We start from the raw sequence: 24,587 nt of genomic DNA on the forward strand, positions 1-24,587 counted from the left end.
AAGACCTATACGGAGACCTTATGCATAGTGGAGGAAATGTTTTATTAAAAAAACATGGTTGATCCTTCTGTCATATAGGAATCCTTATGAAATAAAAAACGCGTCCTCATAGAAGTGCTCGAATGTTTACTATAGATGGTATAAATCTTTCCAGCACAGTTGTCAGCCCAGCTAACCATAGTCTTCAATTTTTCCTCTTTAAAACGTGAGACCAGGTTGTCGGATTTTCAATGGTGCATTTTTTTAAGCTTTCGACAATCTGGTAAAGCTGACACTACTATATATACGTTTGGGCTTCAATGTGTTAAATGTTACGTTTACTTTCTCCCGGCTGCTCTCGTCATCAAGGCGCACGAGATGGTGGACCCGAGATATTTTTAAAGATATAAACCTATCTTCTGTTCCTATAAGGTTGATAGTATACGAGAGTATGTTTTATAAGTAGGTAACGCTAAGAAATTTAGAAATAAACTGCTCTACTCGGTTGATCCAGAGCGTCATGTGAACGAAGTTGGTGGTCACCTGGGTTGACCACCGTGACTAAAGGGTTTTAGTAGGCTGGTGACAGATATTGAGGGAGCAGCGGCTGTAGGCACGCCGGCCATATAAAAAGAGAACGATGAACGATGGGATGCTAGCAGCTCGCTCTGACCAGCCGCTGACACATCAAGTAACATCACCAACAAGAAGATAGCTTGATTATTATTACCATCATCATCGTCGCTAAGGCTTGGATGAGTAAAGATGTGTTATTTTGTGCTTCGGTATCGCCTCCCAGGTGTTCCTAGCCAGCCGTCGCCAGAGCCCGGCGATACATATAGTCGACGTTGGAACTTTTCGTGAATTGTGAGATTCCTAATATCGATGTCGTGCGTTGTCCCGCGGATCGCCTTTAGTGTGCCAACCCGAATAAAGCACTCATAGTGATTGTACTACTTATGTTTTGCACTATTATTAGCTTGATAGAGTCAGCCATCATGTCATCCAAGTTGCTAATACTAAGGAATATAGAAATGAAAAGATGTACTCGACCAATGTACTTAGTACCGCGTCGCACAATTTGACCCCCTGGGGTGATCAGCCTGCATGAAAGCCCTTAAAGGGGTGATGATATATTACTTTGTATCGTTTTAATGGAGCTGTTTTGCAAAGTATATACAAGCGCTCTAAAGATTGAGGTAAATTTGCATACACATTGCCACTTTGCTCCTGCGGAGAAAGGATCATTCTTTTGTGACCTTTCACCGAAAGTCACCAGTAGACCCTCCCTGCAAGGTTGTCACCACAGGTGACAACTTCATAACATTTAAACTAAACTGCCATTTTTTCGTTATTGTGAGAAAGTCATTCTCTGCAAAAGAGTTCAGCATTTTTCAATAAAAGTCTGTTTTTGCCAAAACTGAAGTTGCGTGCATGAAAGAGATAAAACAGCTCGCACAATGTCTATTTCTGTTTCGCAGCTGTAGCACCGTTTGACGTAAATACACCACATTGACGCTTGGTGGTAAATGTCAATCCCGACGACTTGATTGATTGATATGTGGGGTTTAACGTCCCGAAATCGCCATATGATTGAGAGGCGCCGTAGTGGAGGGCTCCGGAAATTTCGACCACCTGGGGTTCTTAACGTGCACCCAAATCTGAGGCAATCCCGGTGACTAACGTCCATCACGGATAATTAAACAAGACATTGTCGTAGCTGTAGTAGTTAACGGTGAAAGCGTAATCAAATGGAAATGTTTGTCAGCCAGAACACTGTCGCTGATTGGACGCAGAGCTTGAGCTATATAAGGTCAGCATTTCGCGGCCTGATGGCAGGACTAGAGGGAAACGTGTTTGTCTCCCCTGCAGCCCACCCGGTATATTCTAGGCGTGAGCGCAAGCATGGAACGCCATGTTACCGCCAGGAGAGGCAGCTGCGGAGCCATTTTTAGTGAGGATGAATACTATATGAGCCAGGTCAACGCTTGGGCTAAGGTCGTCACTTCTATGTGTGTTAAGGCTCTGATAATATGTTACTCTACTGTCGGAAACGTGCCGAATCGGACGGACGCGTATCAACGACGTGTTGCAGGAGCTAATCACGGTGACCAAAGGTAATTTCACCTCCGGCCAACATCACTGTGAAAGAAACACGTGGGCAAAAGGTGCGTTTGCACAGGGGTCCACATTATGGGACTGTATTGTAATCGATAGCGTTCTCGGCTGCGTTTATCGTGAACGAGCTGGTCATAGTTTTTACTCCGGCTGATAGAATTAATCATTCGCCTTTTTTTGATGTCTTTTCCGTAATGAGAATGCGTCACTAAATTCTTGTTTGGCGACGGGATAAAATGTTTTTGTGTTCAAAAATTTAACTAGCTGTGCTTGGCCAACTCCGATAAAACGGACGAACTAGTGGTGTGCAGTGGGGTTGAATGAAATTGGTCTAATGAAGTGGAATGAAGTGGGAATAGTGTGAAAATGAAGTGCCATGAATTAGTAACTGAAGTTGAAGGAGCAGCGGAAGCAGCAGTGGGCATAGTGGGGAGCAGTAGTAGTAGGGACCGGAGGAACGAGGGGCACATACCTGTAGTGGTATTCAGAAATTCGTGTGCGTACACTGCGACATACGATGCGCGACCGTCCCCGGACACGAAAGCGCAACCAAGAACAGCCTCACTGCTAAATAAATAAATAGCCTCGTTAACAGGTTTAATATTGCGTGGCAAAAGCGTACAACCGCACGAGGCGCCACACCATAAAAATTGTGAAAACATATGGGTGATTTAGAGGCACACTCATTATAAGGCGCTCGATCAGACTTGTTAAAAATTCATGTAGCGAAACCAAGACGATTATGAGGAACGCTTTAGTTGGCGGTTTAGGAAATTTCGGCGTGCGGCGTTCTTTAATATGGACCTAAATATAGGTGCATGGGCCTCGAACATTTTGCCTCCATCGAAATGTGGCCGCTGTGGCAGGGATTCGATCCTGCGACCTTCGAGTCATTAGTTGAGCACCTCTTGATGTTACTGCTTTGTGTGTTGTCAATTGAAAAGAATAGTTGACAAAACATGGCATTATGAGGGCTGAAAAAACAATCAGATGAAATAACTATGGGATATCATGCTGAGGACGAGATTTAATCATTACGGTTAGTAATCAGTTGGTATTGCTTGGTGATGTAGCTTTAGTGTGAGCGTTACTCTCTTTGTTCATTGCATGCTTGCGAAAATAAGTTTATTCTTTGACGCCTTGGCTGCTGAAGTTCTCACTGTTGTACCAATATCAAGATAATGTATCGACACAAAGTAATTTTAAATGACGCACTGGTGAGTTAAATAACGAACGTAGCTCCAAACGGAAACCAAGCTTTGCGTGTAAATAAAACATGGCGAAAGTCACTTCAGCATCTTATGACTAACAATAGTAGATGCTCACGTTTGACGAGACCAGAAGTGTTTCTGTGATTACCTACTCCTGATTGGTGGTTTTTCTTTTTCAGAAAACTTTAAAGGCAATACTGGCCTTGTGGGATCTACATAAATACAACACAGCTTTTTTCAAGGCACAATGCATCATTTCTAAGAGGCGAAATTTGTTATTAATAAGTTTTCTTATTCGGTAGAATGTTGCGATACGGGTAAATATTTATTGAACACACTGAAATAACTCTTGTGAAGTGTTCACATCATGGTTATTAAAAAAAAAGTCACTGTTCAAGCACTCCCGCTCTGGTACATGCGGATTTGATCCTCACTTTATTCCTACGGTTCATTAAAGCCCCACAAGATGAATCTAAGTAGTCGCCTTGCGTTCTGGTATTCTTTGCTGCCCCATACATATTGAGAATTATTATTTGACGTAGCACTGCTTGCTGGACGTTTTGAACATTTCACGTAGCGAAGCAATGTCAGGCCTAATGGCCTTAAGCTCCGCTTCGTTCTTCTTTACGACCTTGAAAATTTAAATATGCTCATTCATTCATTTATTGTAGTCAGAAAGGTTAATCGGCACGAGCATGTCATTGTGCGACTCCGCTTCCAGTTATACCAATCGGCGGTCTTAGGAAGCGTCATCGATTCCAGCAATATGCAGCGTCACGAGCCCACCACACAACCGAAACATTTAACACCTGCTTATCAAATGCGAGTACAACGTAGCTAACAGCTTTCGACCAAATACATGGCATCCAAAATAGATATGAGTCGTCATCAGATGGTATACCCAGTGGGAAATCACCACTGGGAAAATAGGACTCACTCTTTGGATTTCGTGCTGACCGGTTGTGCCCCAGCGATCTCCGACGACAGCGCAGCTCTAGTGGACTGGGCTCCCCCTACGCCATCTCCTGTCGCCGACACGAGCCCTCGCTGAGTGGTGCCCCGTCCTCGGACTCCTGCGACCGCGCCCATCTTTCCAATCTCCTCTTTACTTCCGTCACTCGCTGTCCCTGCACCTCGCCCTCTACTTCCTCTCTCTCTAAATACCTTTTAATCCTATCCTTTTATTCCCTCCTTACCACCATTCCTTGTGAGCTACTGTTGAGGTGCCGCACTCGGAAGCAGACAGTTACGGGGCTCACTTTTCTCTTCTTTTCCCTTTAAGAATAACATAGATCACGTCAGCGGAAGTACAACAGCAACCGACACCACCTTTCGATGGATGGTGGATGACCCTATTATGTTCAACAATTGCTCCCTGCCTAGCACACTGCTAGTCTTGAGTCAGCGCTCTGTAAAGGACATCGTGGTATACCTAATGTCGTGTCTTGACGCCATCGGGAACAATGGGACGCGTTCTGGAACCCAGGACAGACACCACCACCTTTGTGAAATGTAGAAAGGCATCCACAACATCAAGGGAATGAAGCGTCATGTTGACGACACCATCACCGCCAGCGGGGATCGGGAAGAGGCTATTATGCTAGGTGAGTAGGTCGACACTTATCGAGGCCGCGCGTGTCATCGTCATTAGTGGCCACATGGCGGTGATTTTCTACCTGCGCCACTCGACCCAGACCCAGACAGGCTGCCTGTTGGGCAACCAGGGTTGCCACTGGTGGCCACTGCTTGCTAAGTTGGCGAATTCGAGGGGTCCGTGGCAACCTAAGCTTATGAATGAAGACATTACGAATTTTTTCGTGATTTCCGGCTTTGGCCTTGACCAAGTTATGTACTCTATACTCAGTATCTTCAAAGCGAATGGGCGAGAACATTATTTCTAATTACTGTGACTTGAGACTCACTGGTAGATGGTATTCGGTACGTCTGTCTTGTTGCTCTTGTATATTTCCTCAATTGTCCCAGATCCTGAAGGTACTGGTACTCTGGTGCATCCGCCGGGAACCCCCAGCAGAGTTAAGGTCAGCGGACTGCTTCGCTTGCCGTGAGGCGGGGCTGTTATACCAAGTTCTTAGGTGCTCTAAGAGCTTTCTTGAAGTTCGCTTCAGAAGTGGCTAGATGCTGCATGTTCCGACCAACGAACCAGCTATCCTGAATTGCTTGTCAACCTCTTCACTGCAGCAGTACACCCTGATTTGCTATGTAGAAATTAAATTTGTTATTAACACATTCAGTGATGGACGCGGCATTTCGCTTTTTGGAGCAGATTCTGGAGCAGAAAGAATGGTGCTTTGGAGCAGGCTTATGTGCCCTCGGAGCAGAAACAAAATGCTATAGCGCTCTGTTGTCATTGGTGTTTTCGACTCAGATGCATGTTCCGTATAACTCCTGCAGTATAAAACATGACTTAAGCATCTAATAAATATTCATATCTATTATTACACACACCGTATTGTAGTATCATTGGCGTAAATAATGGTGGAGGGGGGTCAAAGAGGTACGGACTTTTCTTATGCTCAGAAGGAGAGGACAGTGATCGCAAGTACCCCCTTTGAGATTTAGCTTTAGCATGTGATATAATTGACTGTACAGTTCAGTATAGCAAAATCAGCTTTTTAAAAAGCTTTTTATCTGGTACTGTGTACCTGTTTTAAATGCCCTTCAGCTGTTTGAACTAAAGAAATTGCAGAAAGGTAAAAAGAAAAGATACTGAATAGAACAATGCAAGCACCCGATCTCGGACCCCGTGCTCATTTTTTAAAGTACTATTTGAAATCATGATTCAATGCTTACATAAATAGAAATACAACCCATAGTAAAAATACGAATTGGCCACCATGGCCTAATATATGTCACCCCTTGTGATTTTTTCTGGATTTACATCACTGAGTAGCATGCTAGGATGATAGTGTGTACAGCTTCCTTTTGGTTTCACTTAGGCTCACAGGATGGTTCCATGGTTCAACTTCATTCTTTTTAGTTTGCCAACATCCTTTCGGAGCTGGTTTGGAGCAGTTACTAGCAAATATTGCATTTTGGAGCAGCATATAGAAGCATTTCCCTTTTAGAGCAGTTTGGAGCCATTGGAGCAACACTTTCATCACTGCCCATTTTTCGCACTGGCCAAGAATATGAGTTCATTAGGTCAAATGTGTAGTGTAGGCAGGACCACACAGAAAGCGTGGTGCGGGCATTGCGACAAGTACGCCGTACTTTCGAATTTATTCCCGTTGTTTTGCATTAGGGTATTTGATTTTCAGACACGCAAAATGAATTTCTCTAAATCTGCAGGAAGGCTATGCACGCCATTCTCTTGTTGTAGCGACTGCTTCACCCTGTAATCGCTACAACTGAAGCGATCACAAACTTTTGTTGTGGAGCTAGAATTGAGGGAGGTTGCTGGAGCATGCATCTCCTTTTTTTGTGCTTTCATGGGGAAGCGGCTGACTTGACTGGCATCCAGAAACGTCAATATAGTTGAGTATTTATGAATGGTAGTGTACTGCACGCCATCGTCTTAGTAGGGCTACACATAAATAGCAAGTTCTATGACTAGACAAGTGAGACATATGTACAGTGGAGACTTTTTTTGGTGAAATTTGTCGTGTTTTCGCATCGCGACTCACGATTGCTCTTGCACTGCAACAAAAGATTCGTCATCACCAGCACCCGGGAACTCGAATGCGGAAACGACACCAGCGAGCTTGTAGATTAGTGTTGTGGCGGCATTATCACCGCTCAGGCTGCATCCTCGACGTGTGCGATTTATCTTGGCCCGCCTGGAAGGATGTTGCAAAATCGGGCGGAGCAGTTTAGTTTGAAGCATGGCAGACTCTCGACAAAGTGGAAACCGATTGTGCATGAAGGACATCCTCATTTCTGCGGGATAGCAGTTAGCCTGCAGTATTGGCAATAAGCGGGGTCGTCTTCGGGTAATGTCGGAACAAGCAGTTATTCATTACACAGCCGATGCTGCAAACGCCTTAACCGTAAGTAATATGTTCATAGCATAGTCAGTTCATTATTCTCCATCTTCATACTGCTTAGCACTACAACCCATATTATGCAATTACTACAAAAAATTGTTTCTGTGACCAATGGTCATTAAAACTTTGACAAAGACATGTAGTAGGAAGGAGTCAATGGGCCAGCATTGAAAGAAAGCGATGCAAGCCTCAAACCAAACTAATTACCTTCAATTTTGTCATTAGCACGCCATAGATGCTGAGCGGCCAGGCCCCTTCCCCTGGCAATGTGCAGGTGTACTTACCTAAGGAGACCTGATGGCAGCACTTGAAAGTTATTGCCTTTCGATTGAGTCATTACACCCACTGATATTTATTATAAACTTACACTAAAGCTCATTTATTTATATTTCATGGGACCGGAAATGTGTTCAAATTAGCCGAACGTCGAATTATTGGAAGTACCAAGGCAACAATAAATAAAAGTTTCACTTTCTTGCGAAGTAAGTTTCTTATCATCATCATCATCATCATCAGCCTGACTACGTCCACTGCAGGACAAAGGCCTCTCCCATGTTTCGCCAGTTAACCCGGTCCTGTGCTTGCTGCTGCCAATTTATACCCGCAAACTTCTTAATCTCATCTGCCCACCTAACCTTCTGTCTCCCCCTAACCCGCTTCCCTTCTCTGGGAATCCAGTCAGTTACCCTTAATGACCAGCGGTTATCCTGTCTACGCGCTACATGCCCTGCCCATGTCCATTTCTTCTTCTTGATTTCAGCTATGATATCCTTAACCCCCGTTTGTTCCCTAATCCACTCTGCTCTCTTCTTGTCTCTTAAGGTTACACCTACCATTTTTCTTTCCATTGCTCGCTGCGTCGTCCTCAATTTAAGCTGAACCCTCTTTGTAAGTCTCCAGGTTTCTGCTCCGTAGCTAAGTACCGGCAAGATACAGCTGTTATATACCTTCCTCTTGAGGGTTAGTGGCAATCTACCTGTCATAATTTGCGAGTGCTTGCCGAATGTGCTCCACCCCATTCTTATTCTTCTAGTTACTTCAATCTCGTGGTTCGGCTCTGCGGTTATTACCTGCCCTAAGTAGATATAGTCTTTTACAACTTCAAGTGCACTATTACCTATTTCGAAGCGCTGCTCTTTGCCGAGGTTGTTGTACATTACTTTCGTTTTCTGCAGATTAATTTTAAGACCCACCTTTCTGCTCTCCTTGTCTAACTCCGTAATCATGAGTTGCAATTCGTCCCCCGAGTTACTCAGCAATGCAATGTCATCGGCGAAGCGCAGGTTACTAAGGTATTCTCCATTGACTCTTATCCCTAACTGTTCCCATTCTAGGCTTCTGAAAACCTCATGTAAGCAGGCGGTAAATAGCATTGGGGAAATTGTGTCCCCCTGCCTTACACCCTTCTTGATTGGTATTTTGTTGCTTTCTTTATGAAGCACTATGGTAGCAGTTGATCCCCTGTAGATTTCTTCCAGAATATTTATGTATACTTCATCTACGCCCTGATTCCGCAGTGTTTGCATGACGGCTGATATTTCTACTGAATCAAACGCCTTCTCGTAATCTATGAAGGCTATGTATAGTGGTTGGTTATACTCTGAGCATTTCTCTATTACCTGATTGATAGTATGAATGTGGTCAATTGTTGAGTAGCCTGTTCGAAATCCTGCTTGTTCCTTTGGTTGATTGAATTCTAATATTCTCTTTACTCTGTTAGCAATTACCTTTGTAAATAGCTTGTATACTACAGAGAGCAAGCTGATCGGCCTGTAATTCTTCAAGTCCTTGTCATCTCCTTTCTTATGTATTAAGATGATGTTAGCGTTCTTCCAAGACTCTGGTACTCTTCCCGTCAGGAGACACCTCGTAAACAGGGTGGCTAGTTTTTCTAACACAATCTGTCCTCCATCTTTCAGCAGATCTGATGTTACCTGATCCTCACCAGCAGCTTTGCCCCTTTGCATGCTCTCCAAAGCTTTTCTGACTTCTTCTATCATTACTGGTGGGGTGTAATCTGGGTTACTGCTAGTTCTTATGGTAATAAGGTCGTGGTTGTCTCGGCTACTGTACAGATCTCTGTAAAACTCCTCCGCTATTTTAACTATCCTATCCATATTGGTAGTTATTTTGCCTTCTTTGTCCCTTAGTGCATACATCCGACTTTTGCCTATCCCAAGTTTCCTCTTCAATGCTTTGACACTTCCTCCGTTTTTCAGAGCGTGTTCAATTCTCTCCATGTTATACCTTCTTACATCGCATACCTTACGTCGATTAATTAACTTCGAAAGCTCTGCCAGTTCTATTTTGTCTGTTGTACTTGACACTTTCATGATTTGACGCTTCTTAATTAGGTTCTTCGTTTCCTGGGAAAGCTTGCCAGTGTCCTGTCTAACTACCCTGCCTCCAACTTCCACTGCACACTCCGTAATGATACTCGTCAGATTATCATTCATTGTATCTACGCTAAGGTTGGTTTCCTCACTAAGAGCCGAGTACCTGTTCTGCAGCGACAGTCTGAATTCCTGTACTTTCCCTCTCAGTGCTAGCTGATTGATTGGCTTCTTGCGTATCAGTTTCTGTCGTTCCTTCTTCAAGTCTAGGCGAATTCGAGACCGTACCATTCTATGGTCACTGCATCGTACCTTGCCAATCACTTCCACATCCTGCACAATTCCAGGGTGTGCACTCATTATAAAGTCTATTTCGTTCCTATTTTCGCCATTAGGGCTCCTCCATGTCCACTTGCGGTTTTCTCGTTTTCGGTAGAAGGTATTCAAAATCCGTAAATTATTGCGTTCTGCGAATTCTACTAGTAGCTCTCCTCTGGCGTTTCTTGTACCGATGCCATAATCTCCTACTGCCTGGTCTCCAGCCTGCTTCTTCCCTACCTTTGCATTAAAGTCGCCCATCACTATAGTATACTGTGTTTTTACCTTACTCATTGCCGATTCCACGTCTTCATAGAAGCTTTCAACTGAAGCGTCATCATGGCTGGATGTAGGCGCGTAAGCCTGTACTACCTTCATCTTGTATTTTTTATTCAGTTTAATTACGATACCTACCACCCTTTCATTAATGCTATAGTATTCCTCTATGTTGCCAGCTATGTTTCTGTGAATTAGGAACCCCACTCCCAGTTCTCTTCTGTCTGCCAAGCCCCTGTAGCAAAGGACGTGCCCATTCTGTAGCACCGTAAAGGCCTCATCTGTCCTCCTAACCTCACTGAGCCCTATTATATCCCATTTAACACCCTCTAGCTCCTCAAATAGTACAGCTAGACTTCCCTCACTAGATAAGGTTCTAGCGTTAAACGTTGCCAAGTTCAGATTCCAATGGCGGCCTGTCCGGATCCAGAGATTCTTAGCACCCTCTGCTGCGTTGCAGATCTGACCGCCGCCGTGGTCAGTTGCTTCGCAGCTGCTGGGGACTGAGGGCCGTGAGTTATTTGACGTAAGCATGTGGGAGGTAGTGGCCAGATACTGCACCAGGGTGGCCAATCCTTCTCTGGTGAGGGAGTGCGTTCTCGGCGGTGTTTTGCCGGTGAGGCCGCACCCCAGGCCTCTTAATGCAGTTCCATCAACACGCGGATTTTTTGGATTTTTTTTTTAATCCGGTTGGGAACTGCGCGGCACCGGGATTTGAACCACGGACCTCTTGCATGCGAGGCGGATGCTCTAACCACTACGCCAGTTTCTTATCAGGCTGTGTCTTATTACACTGTGAGCCTTCCTTTGCCCAGACCAAACTTCCAAATATTGGTTGTTACTTTCGGGTATATTTTTCAGCAATTGGAACTTTTGTTACTACGTTTTCCTGCGCTCCTCGCTCTCTTTCACTCTCTCCTTTACGTATTGCACACCCGGCCACAAGCTTATACTGAAATAAGCTATCGCCATCACCGCCCATCGTTGCTGACGCTATCTGCTTTCTGTGTCCGCCCAATCACACTCATCGGATTACCATCTTTATCATGTCCCACTCAAACCATTCGTGGCCAAGCCCACGAAAGTAAGTCCCCGTGGAGCGGAGTAACGGCACATCTAAAGCCTAATCTGTCGGGATGTAGGCCTAGTCAGGAAACAGTTACGTCTGTTTCCTTTTGACTGATCTCGGTGGCATGTAACTATTTTTGACACATGCCAAATAGAGAGTAATAATATTATTATTATTGTAATTATTATTTATGCTTGGAGCTCCCACACATATAAATCCCTATATTGTATGTTTTATGTATGTTTTTTTATTCGTATTGGTCAAACGCAATGATCGCCATGACACTTGGGTAGCAGGACGACCCGGTTAATATTTCTGAGCACGGTACATCCCCCCTGCTTCTTTCATTCAAGCTTTGTCTATATATTTCCCGCGGAGAATACGAGACGCTTTTAGCTTTAGCTCAACGGTCAAACTTATTACATCACTCATTGCAGAACAAGTGAATTGTAGAAGAGCCACAGACTGCCCAAACCTTGGGGTCCTTTGCTGGACACACCCTGCCCGGCACTTTCCTCTTCATCCTGGGAACGTGGTGGGCCTATGGCGCCTGGCGCAACTACGTCCGCAGCCGGGAACACAAGTGGCGGTACACGTGCCGAGCCTGGTACAAAATGCCGTGCGCTACCCGGCGCATCTGCTTCGAAGGCATCGCCAAAATCGTTACCTGTTCCATCGGCGTCACGGGCGAGGTGGCGACGGCATTTAAGCACGGTCACTTCACCGAGATGGGCAACGCCCAGCACGTCTCCATGTACCTCTTCTACCTGCTCAGCGGACTCGTGGACGTCATGACAAACTGCGGCTTTCCATTCCCGCCTCACACAGACTACGTCACGCTCCTGCTGGCCGTCATTGTAGAGGGCTTTCTGTTCCACTTCCACCTGCACGGTAGGCCCCACCTGGACGTACTTGTCCACACGCTTCTGGTCTACACCGTGGCGGCCGAGGTGGCCTGTATCATAGCCGAGATGTGCCGACCACGGAGCGTTTTCGCGTCCCTAGGTCGGGCCTACTTTTGCCTCTTGCAGGCGACGTGGTTCTGGCAGGTCGGTTTCATCCTGTACAGCCCTCTCCCGGCACATCCGGTCTGGGACGTCCACAGCCACATGGACATGATGCTCGCGGCCAGCGTGTTCACGTGGCACATGATGGCTTTGCTGCTGTATATTGGTGCACTGGGATTCGTAGCCTGCGCTGCGTACCGGATGTGCGGCCGGTGCAGCGATGATGCTTCAGCGGTGACGCAGGAAGCCGGTGACTCGGGGTACAAGCTGGTGTCCGGATCAGAGCTGAAACTGTCGGGCCAAGAGGCATGCGCTGGAGACGGTGGGCTGCTCATTCACTCGGCACTCAGTGACTATAGTGATGACGATGCATTCTACTCGTGAGCTGTTTTGAACGAGCTGATAGAAAGAACAAATATGATGGGAGGAGCTTAGAAGAAGGAATCCGATGTGTCATAGGAGTTAAGGGCAGCATACTTCCTTACGAAAATCTTACGTCATGACAATCTAACAAGAGAAATGTGACATGAGACCTAAAGTGATAGAACAGTTTATGAACCACAACTTTTGAACACTTAATTTGTTTCATTCTGTTTGTGTTTGTGCTGCTGTGAGTTCGTAGTGGAAGTTGCTCTGTGAAGTAAAGTATTCATCCACTTGTGTTACGTTCTGTTGAAATTGTCGACGCTCTAATTAGCGCCATGATTTTTTCCAAATTGCCTGTCATTGATGCTTACACAGGACAAAAAAGCCAAACCAGCTGGGTATTATTGAAACACACGGAGACCTCAGAAATTTTAGTAAGAACACAATAGTCGGAATGCTCCGCGTTATGCGCAAATAAAGTTCTCTCTCTCTCTCTTAACACAATATTCAAACGTCCATGGTCTGTCTTAATTACGCTGCTTAATCTTGTGAAAATCCATCTACATCGCTCGAGGTAATCTTTTGTAATTTTAAAAGCCTAACAATAGGATTGAACAGGCCGAAATGATATTTTAACCAACATAATAGCCCTACAGTCAAAAATAGGCTCGTATGCCATCCAGCAGACAATGCGTACGAAAAGATGGAACGCCAACTCTCTTGCGTCAAAGCATTTCGTCTGTTATGCGATTGACCCATTATTGCGATAACGTTGACGAGACCATTGGCGGTACTGTCTTGAACAAAAAATGCCCGCCTGAAAGGATGTTGCAAAATCAGACAGAGCTGTTTAGTTTGAAGCGCGGCAGACTCTCGACAAAGCGGAAACCGATCTTACATGAAGGACACGCGCATTTTTAGGGGCGAGGCTCCTTAGGGCGTGGGCTGTGCGTCCCCTGTAGCCTGTATGTAGCCACCTCTAGTTTAGTTCTTGCAGTGGTCACTAGATGGCGGTACCGTCCCCTGTATGTAGCCACCTCTAGTTTAGTTCTTGCAGTGTTCACTAGATGGCGGTACCGTCTCCTGTATGTAGCCACCTCTCGTTTAGTTCTTGTAGTGTTTACTAGATGGTGGTACTTGTAGCTGATGATGAAAAGTTGCAAGATGTTATAAACTAGAAAGCGGTACTTGTAGTTGATGAAAGACGTGAGATCTTATAAAATAGGAATGATGTTACATATGGCGCGTGTCATTGGTTGAAGGCAATCGTTCGATTCAGTGCGGCGACGTACGCTAGGGGGAGCGATGTAATAAAATCGAGTGGGCAAAATGTACAGAGGATTCATGGTTTACCAGGTTTACCTCCGGAGCTTTGCCCACTCATCATCATTCACTTTGTGGATATGGCGGAATTTTTTTTGGGTAGCAGTTAGCCTGAAGTATTGGCAATAAACAGGGTCGTCTCCGTCTAACGTCGGCAGAAGAAGTTATTCATTACACAGCCGATGTTGCAAACGCCTTGACCGCTAGTGGTATGTTCATAGCATAGTCATTTGATTGTTCTCCACCCCCATATTGCTTAGCACTAGAGCCAATGTTATGCAATAACCACAAAACATTTTTCGGTAACCAATGCTTAATGTATAGAACTCTGACGAAGACATGTAGTAGCATAGAGTCAATAGCTAGCATTGAAAGAAAGGGGTGCAAGCCGCAAAGCAAACTAATTATCTTTGACTTTGGCGTTAGAATGCCATAAATGCTAGGCGGCCAGGGCCCCGCTGGGAATATGCATGTGTACTAACGAAAGGAGACCTGATGGCAGCACATAAAAGTTATTACCTTTCGATTGAGTCATTACATCCAATGATATTTATTAAAAACATACACTAAAAGCTCAACAATTTGTATTTCACGGTACCTGAAAAGTGTTCGAATTAGCCGAACGTCAAATTATTGGAAGTACCAAAGCAACAGTACATAACAATTTTCACTTTCTTGCGAAATACGTTTCTCATTAGGCTGTTTCTTATTACACCATGAGCCTTTCTTTGTCGAACCCAAACTCCACCATATTGGCTGGTACGGGCGGGTATATTTTTCAGCAATTGGAGCTTTTGTTACGTTTTCCTGCGCTTTTCGCTCACTTCCACTCTCTCATTCACGTATTGCACAACTGGCCGCAAGCTCATACTGAAAACCATCACCATCACCGGCTATCATTGCCGACGCTATCTGCTTTCTGTGTCCGCCCAATCACACTCATCAAAATACCATCTCTATCATGTCCCGCTCAAACTATTTGTGGTCAAGCCCACGAAAATGATTCCCCATAGAGCGGAGTAACGGCACATCTAGGATATAATCTGTCGGGATGTAGGCTTAGTCTGTAAACAGTTACGTCTGTTTCCTTTTGCCTTATCTGGGTGGCATGTAACTGTTTATGACCCATGTCTTATAGTTATTATTATTATTATTATTATTATTATTATTATTATTATTATTATTATTATTATTATTTTCGGGCCGAGAGGCATGCGCTGGAGATGGTGGGAGGAGTTTAGGCGACAGGAGTCACTGCGACGTTGGAGTTAAAGACAGCATATTTCACTAGAAAAAAAAAACTGGTTAGAACAGCGTAACAGAGTAGACATGAAGGGAAAGCTTAAGTTTGTGAGGCAGAGTTTTGAAGGGTTTCATTTGCTTCCCATTGCGCGTGTGTGTATGGCTACGACTTGGTAGTGGACGTTGGTCGCTCTCTCAAGTAATGTATTTGTGGATTTGAGGATAATTTTACCTCTGAATTCTCGTTCCTTTAATTAATGCTATGATTTTATATAACAATTTTTAGCTGCATATAAAGAGAGAAAACCAACAAGTCGAGTAATAATGAAACAAGCGGACACACTGAACGTTCCCATGGGAACACCGTTTGATTCATCTATCTATTGTCCGTCCGAATGATATTGCTGAATCCAATAGTAACGATTTGATCAATATCGCGGAAGACAAAAACTGTGAAATATTTTTGGCTAATTATGAGCATTACCATACATAAATGATAATTTAACCAAATAAATGGCTTTACAAAATGAAAAGGGAGGCTTAGTGACAATAAACAAACAATACACAGAAAAAAAAGGTCATTCATATCCTTGTAACGTAGAAGCAGCGCGTTAAAAGCGGGTTTCACCAAATGACACGAGACCGTTAAAAACCCCGTCCTACAGAAATTCCGGTGTCGGAGTTGCGGCTTTTACCGAGACCGAAAAATTCCAATGTTTGCAAGTAACTAAAATTTGGCGTTCGATAAAGAAGCACGGACGGGCATTATGCGCGGCACTCAAGTCTTCTACTCGAGAGCCACGATAGTGCTCGAAACTCGATATTTTATACGGCGTGTAAGAAGCGTTAATCCACAACCAGGCATTTCACCACGTCAACGGTAATCTCGCAACCACTACGTGCGTTAAAAGGCCACCCATTTCGAAGGCGCTATGCTATAACCAATAAATCAGTCACCGCTTCAACCAAATATGCAGCTGCTTATACAAAGTCGTCAGCAACCTTAACATTAGCGCCCCGAAGCATGACCCGGAATATTTTGACTGATGCTGGGCACGCCCCGCCGCGGTGGTCTAGTGGCTAAGGTACTCGGCTACTGACCCGCAGGTCGTGGGTTCGAATCCCGGCTGCTGCGGCTGCATTTCCGATGGAGGCGGAAATGTTGTAGGCCCGTGTGCTCAGATTTGGGTGCACGTTAAAGAACCCCAGGTGGTCGAAATTTCCGGAGCCCTCCACTACGGCGTCTCTCATAATCACATGGTGGTTTTGGGACGTTAAACCCCACATATCAATAAATCTGATGCTGGGCACTGTTGCCGAAGTAATACCTCGGTATGCTTGCATAGAACGGCGGCATGCAGGGGAAACACGTCGGCAACAGAAACCAAAGCCATGCGACGCTAGCATCAATCAAACTTCATGTAAGGCAAGGCAGGGTGGGTTGCGACTGCGTGGCAAAGCGAGATAGGACACACGGCTCTGGTATCTCGAAACCTAGGCCGTTGCACAGCTCATTATTTATTGACGTCCCGCGAACGCGCTTCTCAACGTGTTTTTCAACGGGCACCCAAATCTGAGTACACGGGCCTACTACATTTCCGCCTCCATCAGAAATGCAGCCGCCGGAGCTATGATTCGATCCCTCGACCTGCGGGTCAGCAGCTGGGCACTTTAGCCACTAGACCACCATGGCAGGGCGAGAGGTTGTTTCGGGACCCTAGGGTGCAGCTCATTTGGACATGTTTTGATGCCGCCTGATGCGAATGTGCGGCCAGGCAGAACAAGTGTTTCCATACTGGAGCCACTAGAGCAATATCAGTAGGCCCTACGTGCTAAGTTGGGCAGGCTGGCAACCTACCAGCTAAAAATTTTTTGTACAAACGAATGTGCAAAGTGCGACAATCGCCAAACGTGACAAAAAAATAACTGAAAAAAAAAAACGCTCCGCCACAGGACACTACCACACATGCGCTGTGGTAACATACGATTGCCACACTTCGGCGCAGGCTCCAACGGGTAACACCTGCACCTTTCCAGAATAAACAAAGAAAAAAATAGAGGAGTCTATCATGGCACGATCCATGATCACGACATCATTTATCTTATCTCTTTCAACAATCAGCCACGTCATTTGCACAAAAGCAACGTTTCGGCGTATGCATGCTACTCGTGTCTCACTACGGTGCCACAAAATGGTCGCTACTAGAGCTGATGATGCGGAAAACACATACAGTCAGACTGTTAGACCTTTCATAACAGTCAGGTCGTCAGACCTTTCATAAGAGTGCTCATGGCGGGTTTAGCAAGCTGTGCACGGTTATTTACGGCAGTGCCGTAAAACAGGTGTTCTCAAACTTCGTGGCGATGGGGAACCGCAACGGCTTTTCCAGGGTGCCACTAAACCCCTAAATTTTCGAGCCTGAAGTCTACCAAGAAGGGGAGGGGGCCCTCTTAAAAAAATGCGGAAACAACTCTGAGACATCGCAAATGGGGCACAATTGTTTTTTCTGTATGCAGTGTTAGCACTCTCCACAAAACAGTATCTCTCTACGTGTATGAGTGGAATGTAATGAAAAAAGAGTTTATTTTTGTCCTGCAAGACGCGCTTAGCGCGTAGCGGGTGTCTCCCACGTAAGGACTGACATGTATGAATTATATTTTTTATTTTAATGTCTCGTCGCCGAACATCAGCAAGCCAGCTCCGCTGCAATGGACATTATCGAAACGAGACAAATTGGTTGAGTTGGCATACAGCCTGCATACAGACTGGATCACAGAAATCGCTGTCGGGGTCTCTGGGTACAATGCATCCCTAAATTACCCCAGGAGGGGAAGAGCAAACTCTGCCGCATGCATTTGCCCTCGCCCCCCATCGGCTGATTATAGGCGGGGATGGGAAAGAATGGGTCGATCGCCCCCATTGCCCCCTTCATGCACACGCCTACGACAGAGTAATTATTCGGGCTAGTCGGTAAACGCCCATAAAATAAAAACAGGACAAGGCAAAGGTGATCAACATTTGTCGGTATGTACTCTGATCTCTCTGCTTGTCGTTTTCTAAGTGAGACAAGATGTTGCTTACTTGAGGCGCACAAAGTGGGCGTGTCTGCGTTGTCTCCGGACGCCATGTTGGGTTCCCATCCTGACGATTCTCTTGACACGGCACGTCGGCCGCCATCCGGCACTCGTAATCGACACAGGGAAGCAGCTTGCGTCGTCCCCGACTTCGAATATGTCTTACGAGCCGAGTTTCCTCGGAAGCGAGGCGAAGAACGGTCGCTGTACCACGTCAAAAACAAGAATTAATGGGACCCTAAACCATTCCTGGATAAAAAACGAGAGACTGGTTTCCTTCTCACACCACCGCACCTGTTCCAGCCGCTAGCTTCTCCTCGCCACTTACTTCTTTGAGCACAAAACGCGACGATGACATCACTACTAAGTGTTGGGCCTATCACGACTTCGCGCTTGTCGGCTACACACTGTTACTTGAGCTTGCGCATGTACAAAACGCACAAAGCGAAACAAAATCAGTCCACCGCACACGATATTCGCGTGAGACCAGCGATAGCTGTTGTGCGCCTGCGTGGCGGAACAGGGTGCGGACTATTTCAAGGAATGGGTTACAGTGCCGCCATATTTGACTGTTACCCTTTGTGTTTCTCATCTCCAACGACTAAGCGAACAGTGTTACGGTTAGACGCGTACGCTTCACAACGGTTGAATTGACCCATACGATGTTTCACGACCTTATAAGTGCTAATAATTCAATTTGCATTATACAAGATCCAAAAAAAAAACATCGGCTTACCCACCCAAGATGGCAGCGCCCGCATGCATTAGGTAAAATAGTCCCGTATACGTTAAAGACCAATCTGGAGTCCTGAGCACAGAGAGAGGGGAAAAGGTACAGATTGGAGTCATGGAGGAATAATAAAAAGAGGGAGCTATACGTGACACGATTGAAGCCCACCGTATCGGCCAAGCACGTGGTGAAAAACGTCAGATCGTGTTGTAGGTTTCAGTACTCTCGGTTGCATTCCGTTTTTGAACCGCCTATACGTGAGCCGGCCGGCCTGCGCCGAGCAAACACGCTTTGTCTAAAAGCCACCGGGGCGCTCATACCCTGTATTCTCGGCATGTCTCATTGCTTGCGTGATCTGGACGCAAAAGGTGACGTATTCAGTCGGCGCTCCTGACTTTGAAACGGGTCGGCTGGCCAGGGCCGGCTGCATGTTCTTTTTCTTACCTCCGTTAAGCAGCCCGGGAGCCGAAGGACGCCAGAAACAATGAAAACGCCAGGAAAGAACAGCGCACTGGTTATTTGTACTTGAATATTTTCTTTAGGGGCCCCTTAAATCCGACTCATTCGGGGATACTTCACGCCGCCTGACACGATAGCGCGACCGTACGCAACAAGTCGTTTAGACAGCAGCCCCTTGGATTGCAATGAACGTTAGTTCGGTTGGCTGGCAATGTGTCGCATAAGAACAGCCAAGACGCACTTAGAGGTTAGCGCGACATCGGGGGTTAAGGGAATAGCGTGACCATGCCGCTAACTTACGTTGTGGACAGCGTATGTTAGCTTAGCGGGGCGGCATATACTTGCCCCAACTGTGACATTGGTGGCACCTAGCGGAGGCTGAATGCACTAATAAAACGGGACAAATCTGAGAACGTTTGCCTGTATTCCCGTACGCAGCAGTATTGATACTTCGTTTGGCAAAAATAACAGTAAATAAATATGAACCTCACACAAAAAGAAAAATATTTGTTGTAGATTCGTTTACAACGTCACTCTGCTTAGGCCTAAGGTGTTCGCAATGAAAAGCGATCCCAAACACTACGCCAAGTTGTCCGTAATACTGCGTCATCAAAGCTGCTTGAAGGCAAGCGAAGACAATTTCGGGATTCGTTTGCTACGAAAGTGAATATGCCCATATAATGCTAAATTAACTTCGAAGCTGGCGTAAAAAAACCGCCACCGCGTTTTACCTATGCTAGGTTATAACTACGTAAACCTGGTAACGTTAATTTCGAGGAAGAGTGTGCGAATGGCAAACGCTGCGAGTCATTTAGTGCCTTGCGCATGCACATTTTGACCCCCCCCCCCTACTCCGCTAAGCCCGCTGAGCTATAACTCTATTTTAGTTTAGCGTTAGCGTTACCGAGCGTAAGTACCACACGGACGTTAAAGTTCTTTGCAGACACCACGTTTAGTATAGTGGGATAGCGTTTACGAGCTCCAGCTGTGACTGCGGCGTCACTTAGTGAAGAATGGATGTATTAAAGAAGTTAAAAGAAAAAAAAAACTAACAATTTTCGCCTGTATCCTCACACGCAGCGATATTGCTACCTTGTTTAGTGAAAGTAAAAGTAAATAAACTCTAACCAAGCACCAAATAACAAACTTTTTTATTGCAGATTCATTTACGCCGATCTCAAAAGGCCAAAGAACGTTCTAAATGGGAAGCGATCTCAAAAATCACGCCAAGTTACCCATAATAGTCGGTGGTCGTAGCTTGCTACAAGCGTAGCCATTTTACGCAGTTGTTTACTACAAAAAAAGGATCCGTTCACATCGGCGTTAAATAAAGGTCGAAGCAGGTCGAAGTAAACACATAAACAAAAACAACAATAATACAGAGTTCTCCAAGAAACATGTAGCGCGAAACAAAAGATTTTATTTGCTGCAGCGGGAATAACTAATGTACAGTATTTCACGTGTGCCCACTACTGTAAACATTACCCAGATGTCACCTTTTTCTTCAATTAGCACCATCATTTAGAACAGCAATGTTTCCATTGTCCCGATGCATGCTACCAATGTCTCATTATCCCAAGCTTACCGCCATTACCGCTGCTGTCGCCGGAAAGATATGCACTCAGGTCGTTAGACCTTTCATAAGAGTAGATTGTTGAGCAATTAAGTTGTGCGCTGTTATGTTATTACGTGCTGTTGGAGCCAGCTGGAAGAAAAGGATTGCAGAGACTTTGTACAGGAGTGCTGTTTGCAGGAACACAAAGAGGATTAAGAGCTCGGGTGATTGTTTTATGTTCGTACCTGAAATGAAAGTTCATTCCTGTTGTGTTGTCGTTGTGTGATTTGGTCGTTCCCATATCGTCACGTTCCTTCCTCAAGGTTTCTTATCACCCCATCACGCTGCCACGTGATTCTCAGCGCAAACCGCGCCTAGAGTGTTCGAGAATTAAGCTTCAGGACTGCAGTAGAGATAACGCCCACTTCGGGAGCATTTCAAATTATTCTCTAATCTACGTCGCAGCTAGCGATAACGCTGGCGATAATGCCGTCACGCTTCGCCGCTTGTCAGTTGATCGACATCCGACACTGCATTCGCTGCTATCAATGCAAGTGTGCTAATTAACCCGACTTTCCGTTTACCGGGCACAGGTTCGCCCAGATAAACAGTTTGATCTGACGATTCAGTCGCTTGCCTTCAGCCACGTCACGACCCCGTTACAATTTTAAGAAAATTTCACTAAACAATTAAGCAAAAAAAAAAAAACTGAACAGAGGCAAGCTGGTGGCTGTGCTAGCCCTTCAGATCTGACAACATGTGTGGTTGAAGTATATGTGAAACATTGCAGTAATTAAAAAAGAAGGTTGACTCAAGTTATGTCAGCTGCCGAGACTGCTCCTGACAGGACTTGACATTGTGTTTTTACTGTCAAAAAGCTGACAACATCGATCACTCTGAACTTGCGTGCCGTCATTTGCCTAGCTAGTGAAACGAGCATTTAAAAATTTTCGTTCTATGATGAATTGTCATTAATTCTTGAGATATTAGTTCCCTCGTGGATTCTCCTCTGGGCCCCAGTAACAGCAACATCTGCATTGCCATCTTGGAAACACAAGAAGGAATCTTTATTAACTTATTCCCAATGAAATTCATTTTTTTCTATTTCTTCTCACTATTTTATTGCATATTATAATTCGAGGCTTATACAATTCTTTCGACGACCGATTCTATCGCTTTCCTGCAGCTAAATTTTAAATGTTTGCCTTTTACTGACCACCTGTTTAAGTAACCAATCCTCGTACTGAGTACCAGCCACATATAAAGGGTCAAGCAAGCGAGCAATCTAGTTAGCAAGCAAGCAAGCGTCGGAAGGTTTACAGCACTCTAGAAACATATGGTTGGGAAGATTGGGACAAGTACGAGTCACACAAAATGTATGAAATTAATTTATTATTTTTATGCCCATCTTTTAGGCATGAACATACATGAAACAGAGGTCACATTTTCTTCAACATCATAATTAATCGAGCTAGCGCTTTACGTGCCTTGACCACGCAGTGCACAGCCATACACAAACAATTACAGGTGACACACGATGAACATGTCAAAGCAGCAACAAGTTCTTTATGTATGTGACCATGTAGGCAATAATCAAAAGGTGACTAGACTCGTCAGTAAACAGGAACAGCTAAGTTTCAAGTAAGAAACCACGAACGGCTAGAGAAGATGATTCGTTCAAAGCTTACTTAGAAACAGCCCACACATAACTGTCTTTGTGAAGGCAGAACGTCTTCAGCGAACGCGCAGTAATCACGTAAAGGCCCTTTGTCGCTTGACTATACATTCGCCAACGCGAAAGCCTTTCTTTTCAAGATGTGAGTCCCGCACGGGCTTTCAAAAATACTAAAAAAACGTAACCTAACGTATTAATACTATATCGTATCACACTGTTTTAGTAAGTAGGCACCCACACGGGAGGCCGACAGTCTCTCTTAGGATTCCAGAAACTCTCGAGGTCTTTGTAAACCTTGGTGGCACCTTGAAGACTGTTCACAGCTTCGCACATACGACACAGGTGTAGTGACGGTGAGCCGAAGTACCCATGTTCGTTCTTCACCACGTATTTCCTCTTCCACGCGAAGTACTCATTGTAAGCACTCGCGTTGCCATTGAGGTACACCAGGTACCTGGCGAGTTCCTCCGGACCACTGAAGTCCTCGACGTGGATGAACGAGTGAGGCGGTGCCAGGCTAGCGTACTCCTCCCGGCTCGCGCCCATGACGACCGGTACGACCTCCTTGTGGTAGGCGTTCCACCACAGCTTCTCGGTGATGTACTCGCGACAGTTGCTGTTCTCGAATGCCAGGTAAAACTTGTACTTCTCGGTGACGTCGCAGTCACGCGTGAAATGACCCGGACACACCTTAGTTCCACAGCCGCCATACACGTCTACCTTGATGTGCTTGGCCAGCTCCCGGACGTATGGCCACCGCAAGTTGGCCCCGCCACAGTTGCTGCCCAGGATGGCGACCAGGTCGGTCTTGGAGGACGCGTAGTCGCGAAGCATGTCCTTGTTGTCTTCTGGCAGTCGGACCGTGCGACCATAAGGCACGGGCACGTCGGAGTCGCTACGGTACGTCATGCTCAGGTTGAACAGGCCGTTGTAGTGGCTCATGTTATACTGCCTGGTCAGCAGAAACGTGTGCAGCGGGGACTCGTCTGTGAAGAAGATCCAGAACTGGCCCGGCCGTCTCCTCTTGTTCGGAAGCGTGTGGGGTCCTTTGGTGAGATGTAGGTGAAACATGACGGCGTCCGCCTCGTCTATCCGGCCATTCGACGTGTCCAGTACGCAGTTTCGCACGCTGCACGACGCGAACGGATCCTTCTCTGTGTTGCCAAAGGAGCGAAGGAACCGCCTCGACATGCGCTTGCCGACGTCCCAGATGAGGATCCTGTACGTCCTGGACGTCGAGGACGGCAGCAGGGTGTAGGCAGTGTCGCCGAACTGTAGCAACGCAGGTGCGAGTGCATTACCGTCTTCGGTGCTGGCAGCTTTCAGCAGGGAGAGGAGAAGAAGACTGAGGGAGAAGATGGCGGCCACTATATAGAAAAAGTACTTTAGGTTCCTTTGCCGCAGCATGATCACCCGCATGGCACCAGGCGGCTTTCTCCCAGCAGCTGAGGAAGTGAGAAAGACAAGGGAAAGGGGAAAGGAAATATGGTCAAGATGCTACGATTTAATAATGGCGACACCAGGTCAGGTAAGAACGAACTAATAGTTCAGGTACTTCTTAAGGCAGATAATACCAGCCAATCCCGTAGCCAGGAGCCGGTGTGTCCTAGGGACATGGCCCTCTACTCCCTCCTCCTCGGAGTTTTTATGGAAGAGGGTGTTTCCCCGAAAATATGAAGTGAAAATAAATGTCTTTCTAAAAATTTTAAGGTAGCCAGCAAGTGGGCCCTCCCCGTAAAATATTCTAGGCAGTGAGAGGAGAAGACTGGCCTGCTACTAGCACTTAGAAGGGTACTTGCTTGACCTGGTTATTACTTGCTATACGTTATTGATCACCGCTTCGATGA

The 24,587-nt window shown here is 45.7% G+C and overlaps 2 protein-coding genes across 6 annotated transcripts in view; one reads left to right on the forward strand and one right to left on the reverse strand.

Annotated features, from left to right (window-relative positions):
* Positions 1–6,739: 6,739 nt before the first annotated feature.
* LOC119164314 (transmembrane protein 45B) lies at positions 6,740–13,187 on the forward strand. The gene is made up of 2 exons (XM_037416483.2): positions 6,740–7,315; positions 11,746–13,187. Exon 2 carries the CDS (start codon positions 11,923–11,925, stop codon positions 12,697–12,699), a length of 777 nt encoding a protein of 258 aa, XP_037272380.2. The 5' UTR covers positions 6,740–7,315; positions 11,746–11,922; the 3' UTR covers positions 12,700–13,187.
* A 9,250-nt stretch (positions 13,188–22,437) lies between these two features.
* The window catches only part of LOC119164318 (alpha-(1,3)-fucosyltransferase 7-like), a 60,201-nt gene continuing 58,051 nt past the window's right edge, over positions 22,438–24,587 (reverse strand). For all 5 annotated transcript variants that reach the window (XM_037416485.2, XM_075871385.1, XM_075871384.1 and 2 more), the window contains exon 3: positions 22,438–24,185. In XM_037416485.2, coding sequence (XP_037272382.2) covers positions 22,960–24,159 — 1,200 coding nt within the window. In that variant the 5' untranslated portion in view covers positions 24,160–24,185 and the 3' untranslated portion in view covers positions 22,438–22,959. The remainder of the gene's footprint in view (positions 24,186–24,587) is intronic.

This window comes from Rhipicephalus microplus, chromosome 8, assembly GCF_043290135.1.
Source record: "Rhipicephalus microplus isolate Deutch F79 chromosome 8, USDA_Rmic, whole genome shotgun sequence".
Taxonomy (NCBI): Eukaryota; Metazoa; Arthropoda; class Arachnida; order Ixodida; family Ixodidae; genus Rhipicephalus; species Rhipicephalus microplus.

Bases quoted from the DNA above. Each gene is read 5' to 3' on its own strand.
- LOC119164314 (XM_037416483.2), top strand. From the start codon at position 11,923: ATGCCGTGCGCTACCCGGCGCATCTGCTTCGAAGGCATCGCCAAAATC.